The 12,384-nt window shown below is 43.3% G+C and overlaps 1 protein-coding gene across 2 annotated transcripts in view; it reads right to left on the bottom strand.

Moving 5' to 3' along the window:
- Window positions 1-12,384, bottom strand: part of arhgef9a (Cdc42 guanine nucleotide exchange factor (GEF) 9a) — a 340,120-nt gene that overhangs the window by 309,779 nt on the left and 17,957 nt on the right. For both annotated transcript variants that reach the window (XM_072595281.1, XM_072595280.1), the window contains exon 2: window positions 9,639-11,216. In XM_072595281.1, coding sequence (XP_072451382.1) covers window positions 9,639-11,015 — 1,377 coding nt within the window. In that variant the 5' untranslated portion in view covers window positions 11,016-11,216. The remainder of the gene's footprint in view (window positions 1-9,638; window positions 11,217-12,384) is intronic.

The following is a 12,384-nucleotide window of genomic DNA, read 5'->3' as shown; positions in this document are numbered from 1 at the left end:
TCTTTGACCTATGGCAAAAAACAAATTCTCCTTCCAAAACAAAGACTCAAGAGTGAGCACTGTTAACTCATGATGCTGTTCATAGAATATTAGGTGATATGTTGCTTGATGGGGACTTGACGTTCAGATGATAATGAAATGATGTCTCTGTAAATTTATGTAGTATTAGAAATGTTAAGCAGATGTTAGTAAAAAATTGACATTTCACATGAAATTATGTATGAGGAGATTTTTATATATGAATGTTTAGGACAAAAGAAGTTAGAAAGAAATATATGAATCTAGTTCAAAAAATTTGTATAGCAGCATACTGTAAGTGTCAACTGATCAAACTTGCATACACACTATAATTTGAAGATAACAACTGCAGTCACAGTGGGTTGAATAGCTTCTTTCTGCACTATAACAATTCTATAATGCTGTAATAGTCATCTCAAGGGAGTCTTCAAGGGGAGGCAGGAAACTGGTATTGGGGTTACAATCAGATTAGCTATGATGGCCTGCTCTTGCTACTAAAGTTTTCTGTTCTTGTATTCTTCTCCCTTCACATGTCTTCATGCTAGTGGTTCCCTGTCAGTCTGTTTATCTACTCTCCTGCTTTTCCTTTTCTTCGGTTGAGGAGTGGCGAGTGACTTAGATGGTAACCAAGATTGGGCAGCAAAGCTACTTTCCCATGCAAGTCTTCAATTACAAGGACAGTCAGGTTGCAAAGATGTCTTTGGTGCCTGATTTGCATGTTGACTGTGGTACCAAGGTTCCAGCAGGTCTCCCTCTTTTTCTCACTGGAGGACAGGTTAAGATTAGACTTGAAGTGATGGGAGCCGCAGGTAAATTCCAAACCATTTTAACAGTCCATTCATCTGGTTCCCACCATGCAGATCGTAACATTTGGCACAATAGAACTAAGGAAGGTCATTTGACCTATCACATTGGTACTTGGTCATTTGCTGAAGCAATCAAAAACTAAACTTATTTGTTCTTCTCTCTTCCCTACACCCTGTATTTGATTCCCTTCAAACATGTATCTATTTTCTCTCAAAACATGTAGATTTTTCTGTTGTAACCATTCTCAGTGGGGAAGGGGGGGTCAGGGAGCACAGGGTCTTGCTGTGGGGGGTGGAGGGTACGGTGCCTAGGTGTTTGCTCTTGCAGACAGGCAGAATGGTCACAATGACCATCTTCTTTGTTGTACCCATACTAAGATTCTAAGCTTTTAATGCCAGATTTTAAGTAGATCGCCCCTCATAAATGATTTCCCGAGTGCGAAGTGATGCCCTTGGGCAGAACAAACAAGGCAAAGGAATACATGATGAATGGTAAGACACTGCAGAACACCAGGGATCAGAGGGACATTAGCATGCATGTCGATCAGCCCCTTAAGGTAACAGGACAGGTGGATAAAGTACTTATAAAGGCATTTGGGATACTTGCCTTTATTAGCTAAGGACTTAGAGTTTAAGAGAGGAAGGTCAGGCCGGAACTTGATGAGACTGCAAGAGTGATGTATGCTGTTTTGAAATCCATATTACAGGAAGGATGTGACAGCACTGGAGAGTGTGCAGAGGAAATTTGTTAGGATGTTGACAGGGTGGCAAAATTTAGGTTTGAAAAGAGGTTGGACAGACTGGGGTTGATTTCCTTTGAGCGCAGGTGACTGAGAGGGATATGCTGGAGATGGTCAAAGTTATGGTGTGCAGGGTGGCGTAGGTATGGGAAACAGGAGGGAATGTTTCCCTTTAGTGGAGAGAACAATGACCAGGGAGCAGAGATGTAAGGTAAAGCACAGGAAATTAGAGGGGATGTAAGGAAAATATTTCACACCCAAAAGATGGTGGAATCTGGTACTGAGTGAAGGTGGTTGAAGCAGAAACCCTCAGGATATTTATAAAGTGTTTAGATGCACACCTCTGATGCCAAGGCAGAATCTAGATTAGAGTGGTACTGGAAAGCACAGTAGTTCAGGCAGTATCCGAGGAGTTTTTACCTGATACCAAGGCACACAAGGCTACGGTTCTGGATTAGTGGTGCTGGAAGAGCACAGCAGTTCAGACAGCATCCAAGGAGCAGCGAAATCAGTGTTTCAGGCAAAAGCCCTTCATCAGGAATAAAGGCAGAGAGCCTGAAGTGTAGAGAGATAAGCTAGAGGAGGGTGGGGGTGGAGAGAAAGTAGCATAGAGTACAATAGGTGAGTGGGGGAGGGGATGAAGGTGATAGGTCAGGGAGGAGAGGGTGGAGTGGATAGGTGGAAAAGGAGATGGGCAGGTAGGACAAGTCCGGACAAGTCATGGAGACAGTGCTGAGCTGGAAGTTTGAAACTAGGGTGAGGTGGGGGAAGGGGAAATGAGGAACCTGTTGAAGTCCACATTGATGCCCTGGGGTTGAAGTGTTCCGAGGCGGAAGATGAGGCGTTCTTCCTCCAGGCGTCTGGTGGTGAGGGAGCGGCGGTGAAGGAAGCCCAGGACCTCCATGTCCTCAGCAGAGTGGAAGGGGGAGTTGAAATGTTGGGCCACGGGGCGGTGTGGTTGATTGGTGCGAGTGTCTCGGAGATGTTCCCTAAAGCACTCTGCTAGGAGGCGCCCAGTCTCCCCAATGTAGAGGAGACCGCATTGGGAGCAACGGATACAATAAATGATATTGGTGGATGTGCAGGTAAAACATTGATGGATGTGGAAGGCTCCTTTAGGGTCTTGGATAGAGGTGAGGGAAGAGGTTTGGGCACAGGTTTTACAGTTCCTGTGGTGGCAGGGGAAGGTGCCAGGATGGGAGGGTAGGTTGTAGGGGGGCGTGAACCTGACCAGGTAGTCACGGAGGGAACGGTCTTTGCGGAAGGTGGAAAGGGGTGGGGAGGGAAATATATCCCTGGTGGTGGGGTCTTTTTGGAGGTGGCGGAAATGTCGGCGGATGATTTGGTTTATGCGAAGGTTGGTAAGGTGGAAGGTGAGCACCAGGGGCGTTCTGTCCTTATTACAGTTGGAGGAGTGGAGTCTGAGGGCGGAAGTGCGGAATGTGGACGAGATGCGTTGGAGGGCATCTTTAACCACGTGGGAAGGGAAATTGCAGTCTCTAAAGAAGGAGGTCATCTGGTGTGTTCTGTGGTGGAACTGGTCCTCCTGGGAGCAGGTACGGCGGAGGTGGAGGAATTGGGAATACGGGATGGCATTTTTGCAAGAGGTAGGGTGGGAAGAGGTGTAATCCGGGTAGCTGTGGGAGTCGGTGGGTTTGTAAAAAATGTCAGTGTCAAGTCGGTCGTCATTAATGGAGATGGAGAGGTCCAGGAAGGGGAGGGAGGTGTCAGAGATGGTCCAGTAAATTTAAGGTCAGGGTGGAATATGTTGGTGAAGTTGATGAATTGCTCAACCTCCTAGCGGGAGCACGAGGTGGCGCCAATGCAGTCATCAATGTAGTGGAGGAAGAGGTGGGGAGTGGTGCCAGTGTAATTACGGAAGATGGACTGTTCTACATAGCCAACAAAGCGACAGGCATAGCTGGGGCCCATATGTGCGCCCATGGCTACCCCTTTGGTCTGGAGGAAGTGGGAGGATTCAAAGGAGAAATTGTTAAGGGTGAGGGCCAGTTCAGCCAAACGAATGAGAGTGTCAGTGGAAGGGTACTGTTGAGGACGTCTGGAGAGGAAAAAACAGAGGGCTTGGAGACCCTGATCATGGCGGATGGAGGTGTAGAGGGATTGGATATCCATGGTGAAGATGAGGCATTGGGGGCCGGGGAAACGGAAGTCTTGGAGGAGGTGAAGGGCGTGGGTGGTGTCTTGAACGTATGTGGGGAGTTTCTGGACTGGGGGGATAGGACAGTGTCGAGGTAGGTAGAGATGGCTATGGGCCAAGTGCTGAAAAATGGGATTAGGATAGTTAGGTGCTTGTTTTTGATGAATCAAAAGTGCAGACTTGATGGGTCAAGGGTGTTTTTCTGTGCTGTAGTCCTCTATGACTCTATTCAGAGAGAAACATATTCAGACAGGGCCATATTTTTTATTTAGTAGGGTCGACTCGAAAGCCAATTCAAAAAAGTAGTTGGGACCCCACTCTGATCTCTGACATTCACCTCTTTGTTAAATGGTTTTGAGGGCCTTGTGGTTTCAGGTAATGAAACCTTAATGGCCCTGGGATGACTGACATTTGTATTACCCACCACAGGAAGGAGTCCTTTTACAATGAAAAGTTAGGAATGAATCTCAATTTTAAAACTTTCTTTTTACACATCTAATTGTCACTTTAGTGTTTGTTCGCTTGTAAACAATGGCCCAGGGTACTGAGGGTCCATGGGGATGTCTGGCAAGGATGGAGGATGGAGAGTGAGGTGTGAGCACTGCAGGTCATTTCTGTTTATTTACTGCAGCTGGGACACAGAATCACAGTGTCAAGGTGAGCCGTTTGAACAGACCACCTCTATAGCCAGCATCCACTGTGCTGATGTCCGAACATTTTCTGGGGTTACTGAGGCTTATTTCAGCTGGCGACCTGCCCCCAACATCAGGGGTTACACCTCGGGAGCCATTCCTCTGGCATGAAAAAACTGAGAAAAATCCCAACTCCCATCTGCCTCAGGGATGATCATGTCGCCCAAGAAAAGAGACAGGAAATATAAATAAGAAATAAAAACTACAAATATCATATAGATGGGGATGGAGAGCAAGAGACAAAGGATAGGGGAAACATCAACTTATCATGTAGATGAAGAGCAAGAAAGATCGGTTAAAAGGCAGTTTGGAATGGTTGGACTGGCTAAGCTTGGCTTGTATGTACTGGCGATGAGAAGAGTAAGACCCTAAAACATTGAAGACCTTGAAGCATCTCAACAGGGATCATGTGCAATCTATGTTTCCTGCAAAAATCTAGAATCTTGGGCCTTTTATTTAAAAATAAGAGGTTGAGTATTTAAGGCAGAGATTGGGAGGTTTTTTTTTCTCTCACAGAGGGTTGTGAGTCTTTGAAATTCTCCTCTCACCCAATACTCCTCAATAGGCAGTGGAAGCAGAGTCTTTGAATTTTTTTAAGGCAGATATAGATTTGTGATAAACAAGAGTTAAAGGGCTATTGAATGTTGTGAGAATGTGGAGTACCAGAGAGTCAGGATCAATGGTGCAACCAATTGGCTTGCCCTTGTTCTGAACTTATATGATTGTATGTTCATGGAGGACCTTCAATTACAAGTCATAGAAATAGAGGGATCTCTACTGAGATAGCTTTGGCAAATAGAGTTAAGGAAAATCCAAAGGGTTTTTACAAATACATCAAGGATAAAAGGGTAACTAGGGAGAGAATAGGGCCCCTCAAAGATCAGCAAGGCAGCCTTTGTGTAACCGCTGGAGATGGGGGAGATACTAAACAAGTATTTTGCATCAGTATTTACAGTGGAAAAGGACTTGGAAATAGACAGTGACGTCTTGAAAAATGTCTATATTACAGAGGAGGAAGTGCTGGATGTCTTGAAATGCATAAAAGTGGATCAATCCCCAGGACCTGATCAGGATGCACCCTAAAACTCTGTGGGAAGCTAGAGAAGTGATTGCTGGGCCTTTTGCTGAGATATTTGTATCATCGATAGTCACAGGTGAGGTGTTGGAAGACTGGAGGTTGGCTAACGCGGTGCCACTGTTTAAGAAAGGTGGTATGGATAAACCAGGCCTCTATATACCAGTGAGCCTGACCTCGGTGGTGGGCAAGTTGTTGGAGGGAATCCTGAGGGACAGGATGTACATGTATTTAGAAAGGCAAGGACTGATTAGGGATAGTCAACATGGCTTTGTGCGTGGGAAATCATGTCTCACAAACTTGATAGAGTTTTTTGAGGAAGTAACAAAGAGTATTGATGAGGGCAGAGTGATGGATGTGATCTATATAGACTTCAGTAAGACGTTCGACAAGGTTCCCCATGAGAGATTGGTTAGAAAGGTTAGATCTCACGGAATACAGGGAGAACCAGCCATTTGGATACAGAACTGGCTCAAATGTAGAAGACAGAGGGTGGTGGAGGAGGGTTGTTTTTCAGACTGGAGGCCTGTGACCAGTGGAATGCCACAAGGATCGATACTGGGTCTACTACTTTTAATCATTTATATAAATGATTTGGATGTGAGCATAAGAGTTATATAGTTAGTAAGTTTTCAGATGACACCAAAATTGGAGGTGTAGTGGACAGCGAAGAAGATTACCTCAGATGACAACAGGATCTTGATCAGATGGCCAGTGGGCTGAAGAGTGGCAGATGGAGTTTAATTTAGATAAATGTGAGGTTCTGCATCTTGGGAAAGCAAATCTTAGCAGGACTTACACACTTAATGGTAAGGTCCTAGGGAGTGTTGCTGAACAAAGAACCTTGGAGTGCACATTCATAGCTCCTTGAAAGTCACAGGTAAATAAGATAGTGAACAAGGCATTTGGTATGCTTTCCTTTATTGGTTAGAGTATTGAGTACAGGAGTTTGGAGGTCATGTTGTGGCTGTACAGGACATTGGTTAGGCCACTTTTGGAATATTGTGTGCAGTTCTGGTCTCCTTCTGATCTGAAAGATGTTGTGAAACTTGAAAGGATTCAGAAAATATTGACAAGGATGTTGCCAAGGTTGGAGGATTTGACCTTTAGGGAGAGGTTGAATAGGTTAGGGTTGTTTTCCCTGGAGCTTCGGAGGCTGAGGGGTGACCTTATAGAGGTTTACAAAATCATGAGGGGCATGGATAGGATAAAAAGACAAAGTCTCTTCCCTGGGGTCGTGGAATCCAGAACTAGAGGGCATAGGTTTAAGGTGAGAAGGTAAAGATATGAAAGAGACCTAAGGGGCAATGTTTTCATGCAGAGAGTAGTGAGTGTATGGAATAAGCTGCCAGAGGAAATGGTGGAGGCTGGTACAATTGCAACATTTAAAAGGCATCTGGATGGGTATATGAATAGAAAGGGTTTGGAGGGATAGGGGCTGGGTGCTGGCACGTGGGACTAGATTGGGTTGGGATGTCTGGTCGGCATGGATGAGTTGGACCAAAGGGCTGTTTCCGTGCTGTACATCTCTATGACTCTTTGACTCTACTGCCGTGATAGAGTTTGAGAGATCCTCTGTTACAATAAAAGAGATAGGGAGACCTGTGGTTACAGTGATAGAGATAGGGGGACCTGCAGTTACAGTGATGGAGATAGAGGGGGACCTTCTGATACAATGATAGAAAAAAAGGGATCTTCTGTTGCAATGATAGAGACATAGGGACCTTCTGTTACACTGATAGAGATAGAGAGGGACTTTTTGTTACAGTGGCCGTGATAGTGGGGAAAATTCTGTTACAGTGATACAGAGAGAAGGACCTTCTGTTTCAGTGATAGAGAGAGAGGGTTCCTTCTGTTACAGTGATAGAGATATCGGGGGAACCTTCTGTTACAGTGATAGATATAGAGAGGGTCCTACTGTTACAGTGATAGAGATAGAAGGGCCTCTGTTACAGTGATAGAGACATGAAGACCTTCTGTTACACTTATAGAGATAGAGAATGATCTTCTGTTACAGTAATAGAGACAGAGAGACCTTTTGTTACAACGATCATGATAGAGGGACAGATTGTTACAGTGATAGAGACAAGGGACCTTCTGTTACTGTGATAGAGATATCGAGGGACCTTCTGTTACAGTGATAGAGATATCGGGGACCTTCTGTTACAGTGATAGAGATATCGGGGGACCTTCTGTTACTGTGATAGAGATATCGAGGGACCTTCTGTTACAGTGATAGAGACATGGAGACCTTCTGTTACAGTGATAGAGACATGGAGACCTTCTGTTACAGTGATAGAGATAGAGGGGGAACTTCTGTTACAGTGATAGAGACATGGGGACCTTCTGTTACAGTGATAGAGATATTGGGGGACCTTCTGCTACAGTGACAGAGACATGAAGACCTTCTGTTACAGTGATAGAGACATGGAGACTTTTGTTACAGTGATAGAGATATTGGGGGACCTTCTGTTACAGTGATAGAGACATGGAGACCTTTTGTTACAGTGATAGAGATAGAGGGGACCTTCTGTTACAGTGAAAGAGACATGGGGGACCTTCTGTTACAGTGATAGAGACATGGACACCTTCTGTTACAGTGTTAGAGACATGGGGACATTTTGTTACAGTGATAGAGGTAGAGGGAACCATCTGTTACAGTGCTGGAGATAGAGGGAGGCCTTCTGTTACAGTGATAGAGACATGGAGACATTCTGTTACAGTGACAGAGGTAGGGGGACCTTCTGTTACAGTGATAGAGATAGAGTGGGACCAACTGTTACAGTGACAGAGACATGGGGACCTTCTGTTATAGTGATAGAGACATGAAACCATCTGTTACATTGATAGAGATAGAAGGGCACTTTCTATTACCGTGTTAGAGACATGGGGACCTTCTGTTACAGTGAAAGAGATACAGCACATCCTTCTGCTACAGTGATAGAGATAGAGGGGCACCTTCTGTTACAGTGATAGAGACATGGGGACCTTCAGTTACAGTGATAGAGATAGAGGGGGACCTTCAGTTACAGTGATAGAGATAGAGGGGGACCTTCTGTTACAGTGATAGAGACATGGGGACCTTCTGTTACTGTGATAGAGATAGAGTGGGACCAACTATTACAGTGACAGAGACATGGGGACCTTCTGTTGTAGTGATAGAGACATGAAACCATCTGTTACATTGATAGAGATAGAAGGGCACTTTCTGTTACCGTGTTAGAGACATGGGAACCTTCTGTTACAGTGATAGAGATACAGCGGGTCCTTCTGCTACAGTGATAGAGATAGAGGGGCACCTTCTGGTACAGTGATAGGGACATGGGGACCTTCAGTTACAGTAACCGAGATAGAAGGGGACCTTCTGTTACAGTGATAGAGACATGGGGACCTTCAGTTACAGTGATAGAGACATGGGGACCTTCTGTTACTGTGATAGAGATAGAGGGGGGCTTCTGTTACAGTGATAGAGACATGGAGACCTTCTGTTACTGTGATAGAGATAGAGGGGGGCTTCTGTTACAGTGATAGAGACATGGGGACCTTCTGTTGTAGTGATAGAGACATTGAGGACCATTTGTTACAGTGATAGAGATGGAGGGGGATCTTCTGTTACAGTGATAGAGATGGAGGGCTACCTTCTGTTACTGTGATAGAGATAGAGGGGGGCTTCAGTTACTGTGATAGAGATAGAGGGGTACCTTCTGTTACTGTAATAGAGATAGAGGGGGCCTTCTGTTACTGTGATAGAGAGACGTGGCAGGACTTTCAATGACAGAAAGATAAAGATGGAACTTCAGGCAGAGGGATAGTAGCAGAAGTGAGAGTAAAAGAAAAACATATAGGAGTTTGGGGGATTATCCACAAATACATATGAAGATATATGTGCATAAAAGGGCAGAATGAGAGAAAATCATAACCATAAACAAAAGGCAGGACTACTTGTGATTATTATCTGCCAATAGTAAATTTGACCTGTGAGAGAAATAACACAAGACCTACTTACAAAACATAACATTGAAATCATTTCATTCACGGGATTTACTGCTTCTGTTCAAACAAATGTTGTATGTCATATCTTTTTGGTTAAATTGTTTTAAAATCCAAGGTGCTTTGCAGAATCGTAAGGGTAGAACAGTCATTACCAACCTGATTTGAATCATCCACTGATGTTAGGGGTAATATTGCATGATGGCATTGACTTGGAGCTTCATCTCCTTGTACAATTTCACTTATATTATTTGGTTGAATCTCATTTTTTTGACCTCCAGATTCTTCTGGGAACTCAACAATCTTATCGGAATGAGTAGCCACATTCGGAGCCTGAAACTTTGCCACATTGTCAGGGTTCTTCGATCCATCACGAGAGAATGAAGCAGGAGGGAAGAAGTCAGGTAGTTCCGAGTTACATCTCCTTACAGAAATGTCAGCCCTTATTACTTCATGTAATTGTCTGCTTTCTGGTGATCTGGATTGACTGAGTGGGTTACATATTCCATGGTCTGAAGTGAGACAAGACTGTGACAGCAGGATACATTTCCCATCTCCACTCTCCGGAATAATAGGAGCTGTCTGAAGATCATGCTTATGACTGATGGATCTAGCCTCTGGGGCCTCCTCAAACTGCGTGTAGACATCTGAAAAGTTCCTCTGTTTACTTGCTCGGCTGATTAATTTAGCAACCTTGCTGAAATCAATACCTTTTGACATGTTTTTTCTATCTTTTATTCTACTAAATGTGTTTGAATGATTTTGCTCACATTCCTGCTTAATAGTCACACAGTCAACTAATCCATCTGAATTTTGGCCATTGCAGTCTGTTTCCTCACCAACAGAGCTTGTGTTTGACTTCTTTTTTAGTGACATATTTTTCAAGTAATTTAAAACATTCATTTTGCTACTTTGTTTATGTTCTTGGGGGATTTTCGTGTATTTATTATTTGGATCCTCTGCAAAAGCAGTTATGGAATTGCAACAACTTTTAATACTTGGGTCAAATGTTTTTCTATTTGAATCTTTGAGACATGTTTGTACATTATTCCACCTTTTGTTAACCTCATGGGTTTCTGCATCTTCAATGCTAACTGTCTCCAGAGCAGTGCTAATTAGATTTGCATCTCCAGTAGTGTCAAAGTCTTGCAAATCTCCTGCAAACGTATGTCTAAACTTTCTTTTATCTGATGCCTGTTCACACGTCAAAACACCATTAAGCATCTGCCCTTTACGCCGACTCCATATATTAGAGGTTCTGTGTCTTATGTTCCTGGCAAATCGAAGCCTGAAGAATTCTATTGACTTGAGCCTTTTGAGTGATCGGAGTCTGTCCATGAAGGACAATCTGGATTTTTGCTTGGAAGCCTCTCTGAAAACAATCAATGAAGTCGGTCTTTTCCTGAAACTGAAGGCTCTGTGTCTTTTGAAAAGGGAATTGAAAAATGTAGCCATTCTGGGCATCTCATCTGCATCATTACCACCATCACCATCACTGAATTTGGACTGATGAGAATTGGATTCATAGAACTTCATCTTTCTCCTTAATGTTTTCTTTAATGCCAGAAGTATGAGAATCTGTCCTAACACATCTGTTCACAATACAATCTGGGTTGCTGGAGTTGTTGATTGCATTTTCCACAGAATCACTATTTTTCAGAGCGTTCAGCCTTGATCTTTGTAAAACCTGGAACCATTTTGACTGGAAATATTCAATACTTGAAAATGTCACAATACCTGCAGAATGAAAGCAATCAATCAATCAATTTGAAATATTGCATATCAAGCATAAAACTAAATTCTTAAAACAAGACAAGTTCTACTTGTGGAAAAAAATAAACTTAACAAAGGCTTCACAGCGTTACTAGTACGCACCAGGTTGAGAATGATCTGATTAATTTTGTTGGTCTAATAATAAGTGATCACAGGCTGATCTAAAGATTCCTTTACAATTTTGAAGCTGTCCAATTTGTCGTCACCAAAGTTTAAACTCATAACCTAGATTGTCATATCAGTGGAATTGGAAAAAGCAGCATCAGAGGAGGAGGGGAGTTGACGTTTCAGGTCGAAAGCTTCCATCAGGACTGAGGGAGGGGAAAGACACTGTGAAGTAAATAGAGAGAGGGTGGTGTGCCTGGGGGAAAAGTGGGTGCGATGGTGATAGGTGGATGCCGCTAGGAGGTGGCTGTGACTTTTCCAGCTCCACTCTTTATCCACTCTGACTCCCCAACACCTGCAGTTCTCATTATCTCCTGCATTGTTGAATGATCTATCTATAATATGAGAAATTAATGTTCAATGGAAATTTAAACTGGTTTTGTCTATGGTATGTCCCTACCTCTAAATTCTTACCTCTCGAGCATCTTGATTTTAAGTCTCCTCTGTTGTGGCTATACTATCTATTGCCTAGGTCGTAAAATCTGCAATTCTCTCCTTATGCCTCTCTGTCTCCATACTTCACTTGACTACTTTTAAAAAGTCCATAAACCCTACTTCTTCAACTAAGCATTTAGTCACTCATCCTAATTCTCCCCATACAGGTTTGTTTTATCATGCTTTTGTGAAGCGCCTTGGGAGATTTTATGCCATTGAAGGTGCTATATAAATGTAAGTTGCTTGAGTTGGTGTGTTGCCGCCATCTCAATGCAAGTTTTCCACTCCGGCAATAAATCTAAAATTTACCTCAATGAATGAAAGTACTATTCAAGCCAGTTGATACACTACACGCATAGAAATACATCCTTTTGCAATCATTTCAAAAATATGTAATGCTGAAGAGAACTCTAAGTAGAAAGAGTTGTCAAAATATTTTGACCATTGATCAGGGCAAATGTATAATGTTCAGCTTGGGCAAAGTGTAATGAGTGCCACAAAGATCAGTGCTGGCGCCTCAACTATTTATGAT

This window comes from Chiloscyllium punctatum, chromosome 25 (assembly GCF_047496795.1).
Source record: "Chiloscyllium punctatum isolate Juve2018m chromosome 25, sChiPun1.3, whole genome shotgun sequence".
NCBI lineage: Eukaryota > Metazoa > Chordata > Chondrichthyes > Orectolobiformes > Hemiscylliidae > Chiloscyllium > Chiloscyllium punctatum.
This window is presented reverse-complemented; position numbering and strand designations above follow the sequence as displayed.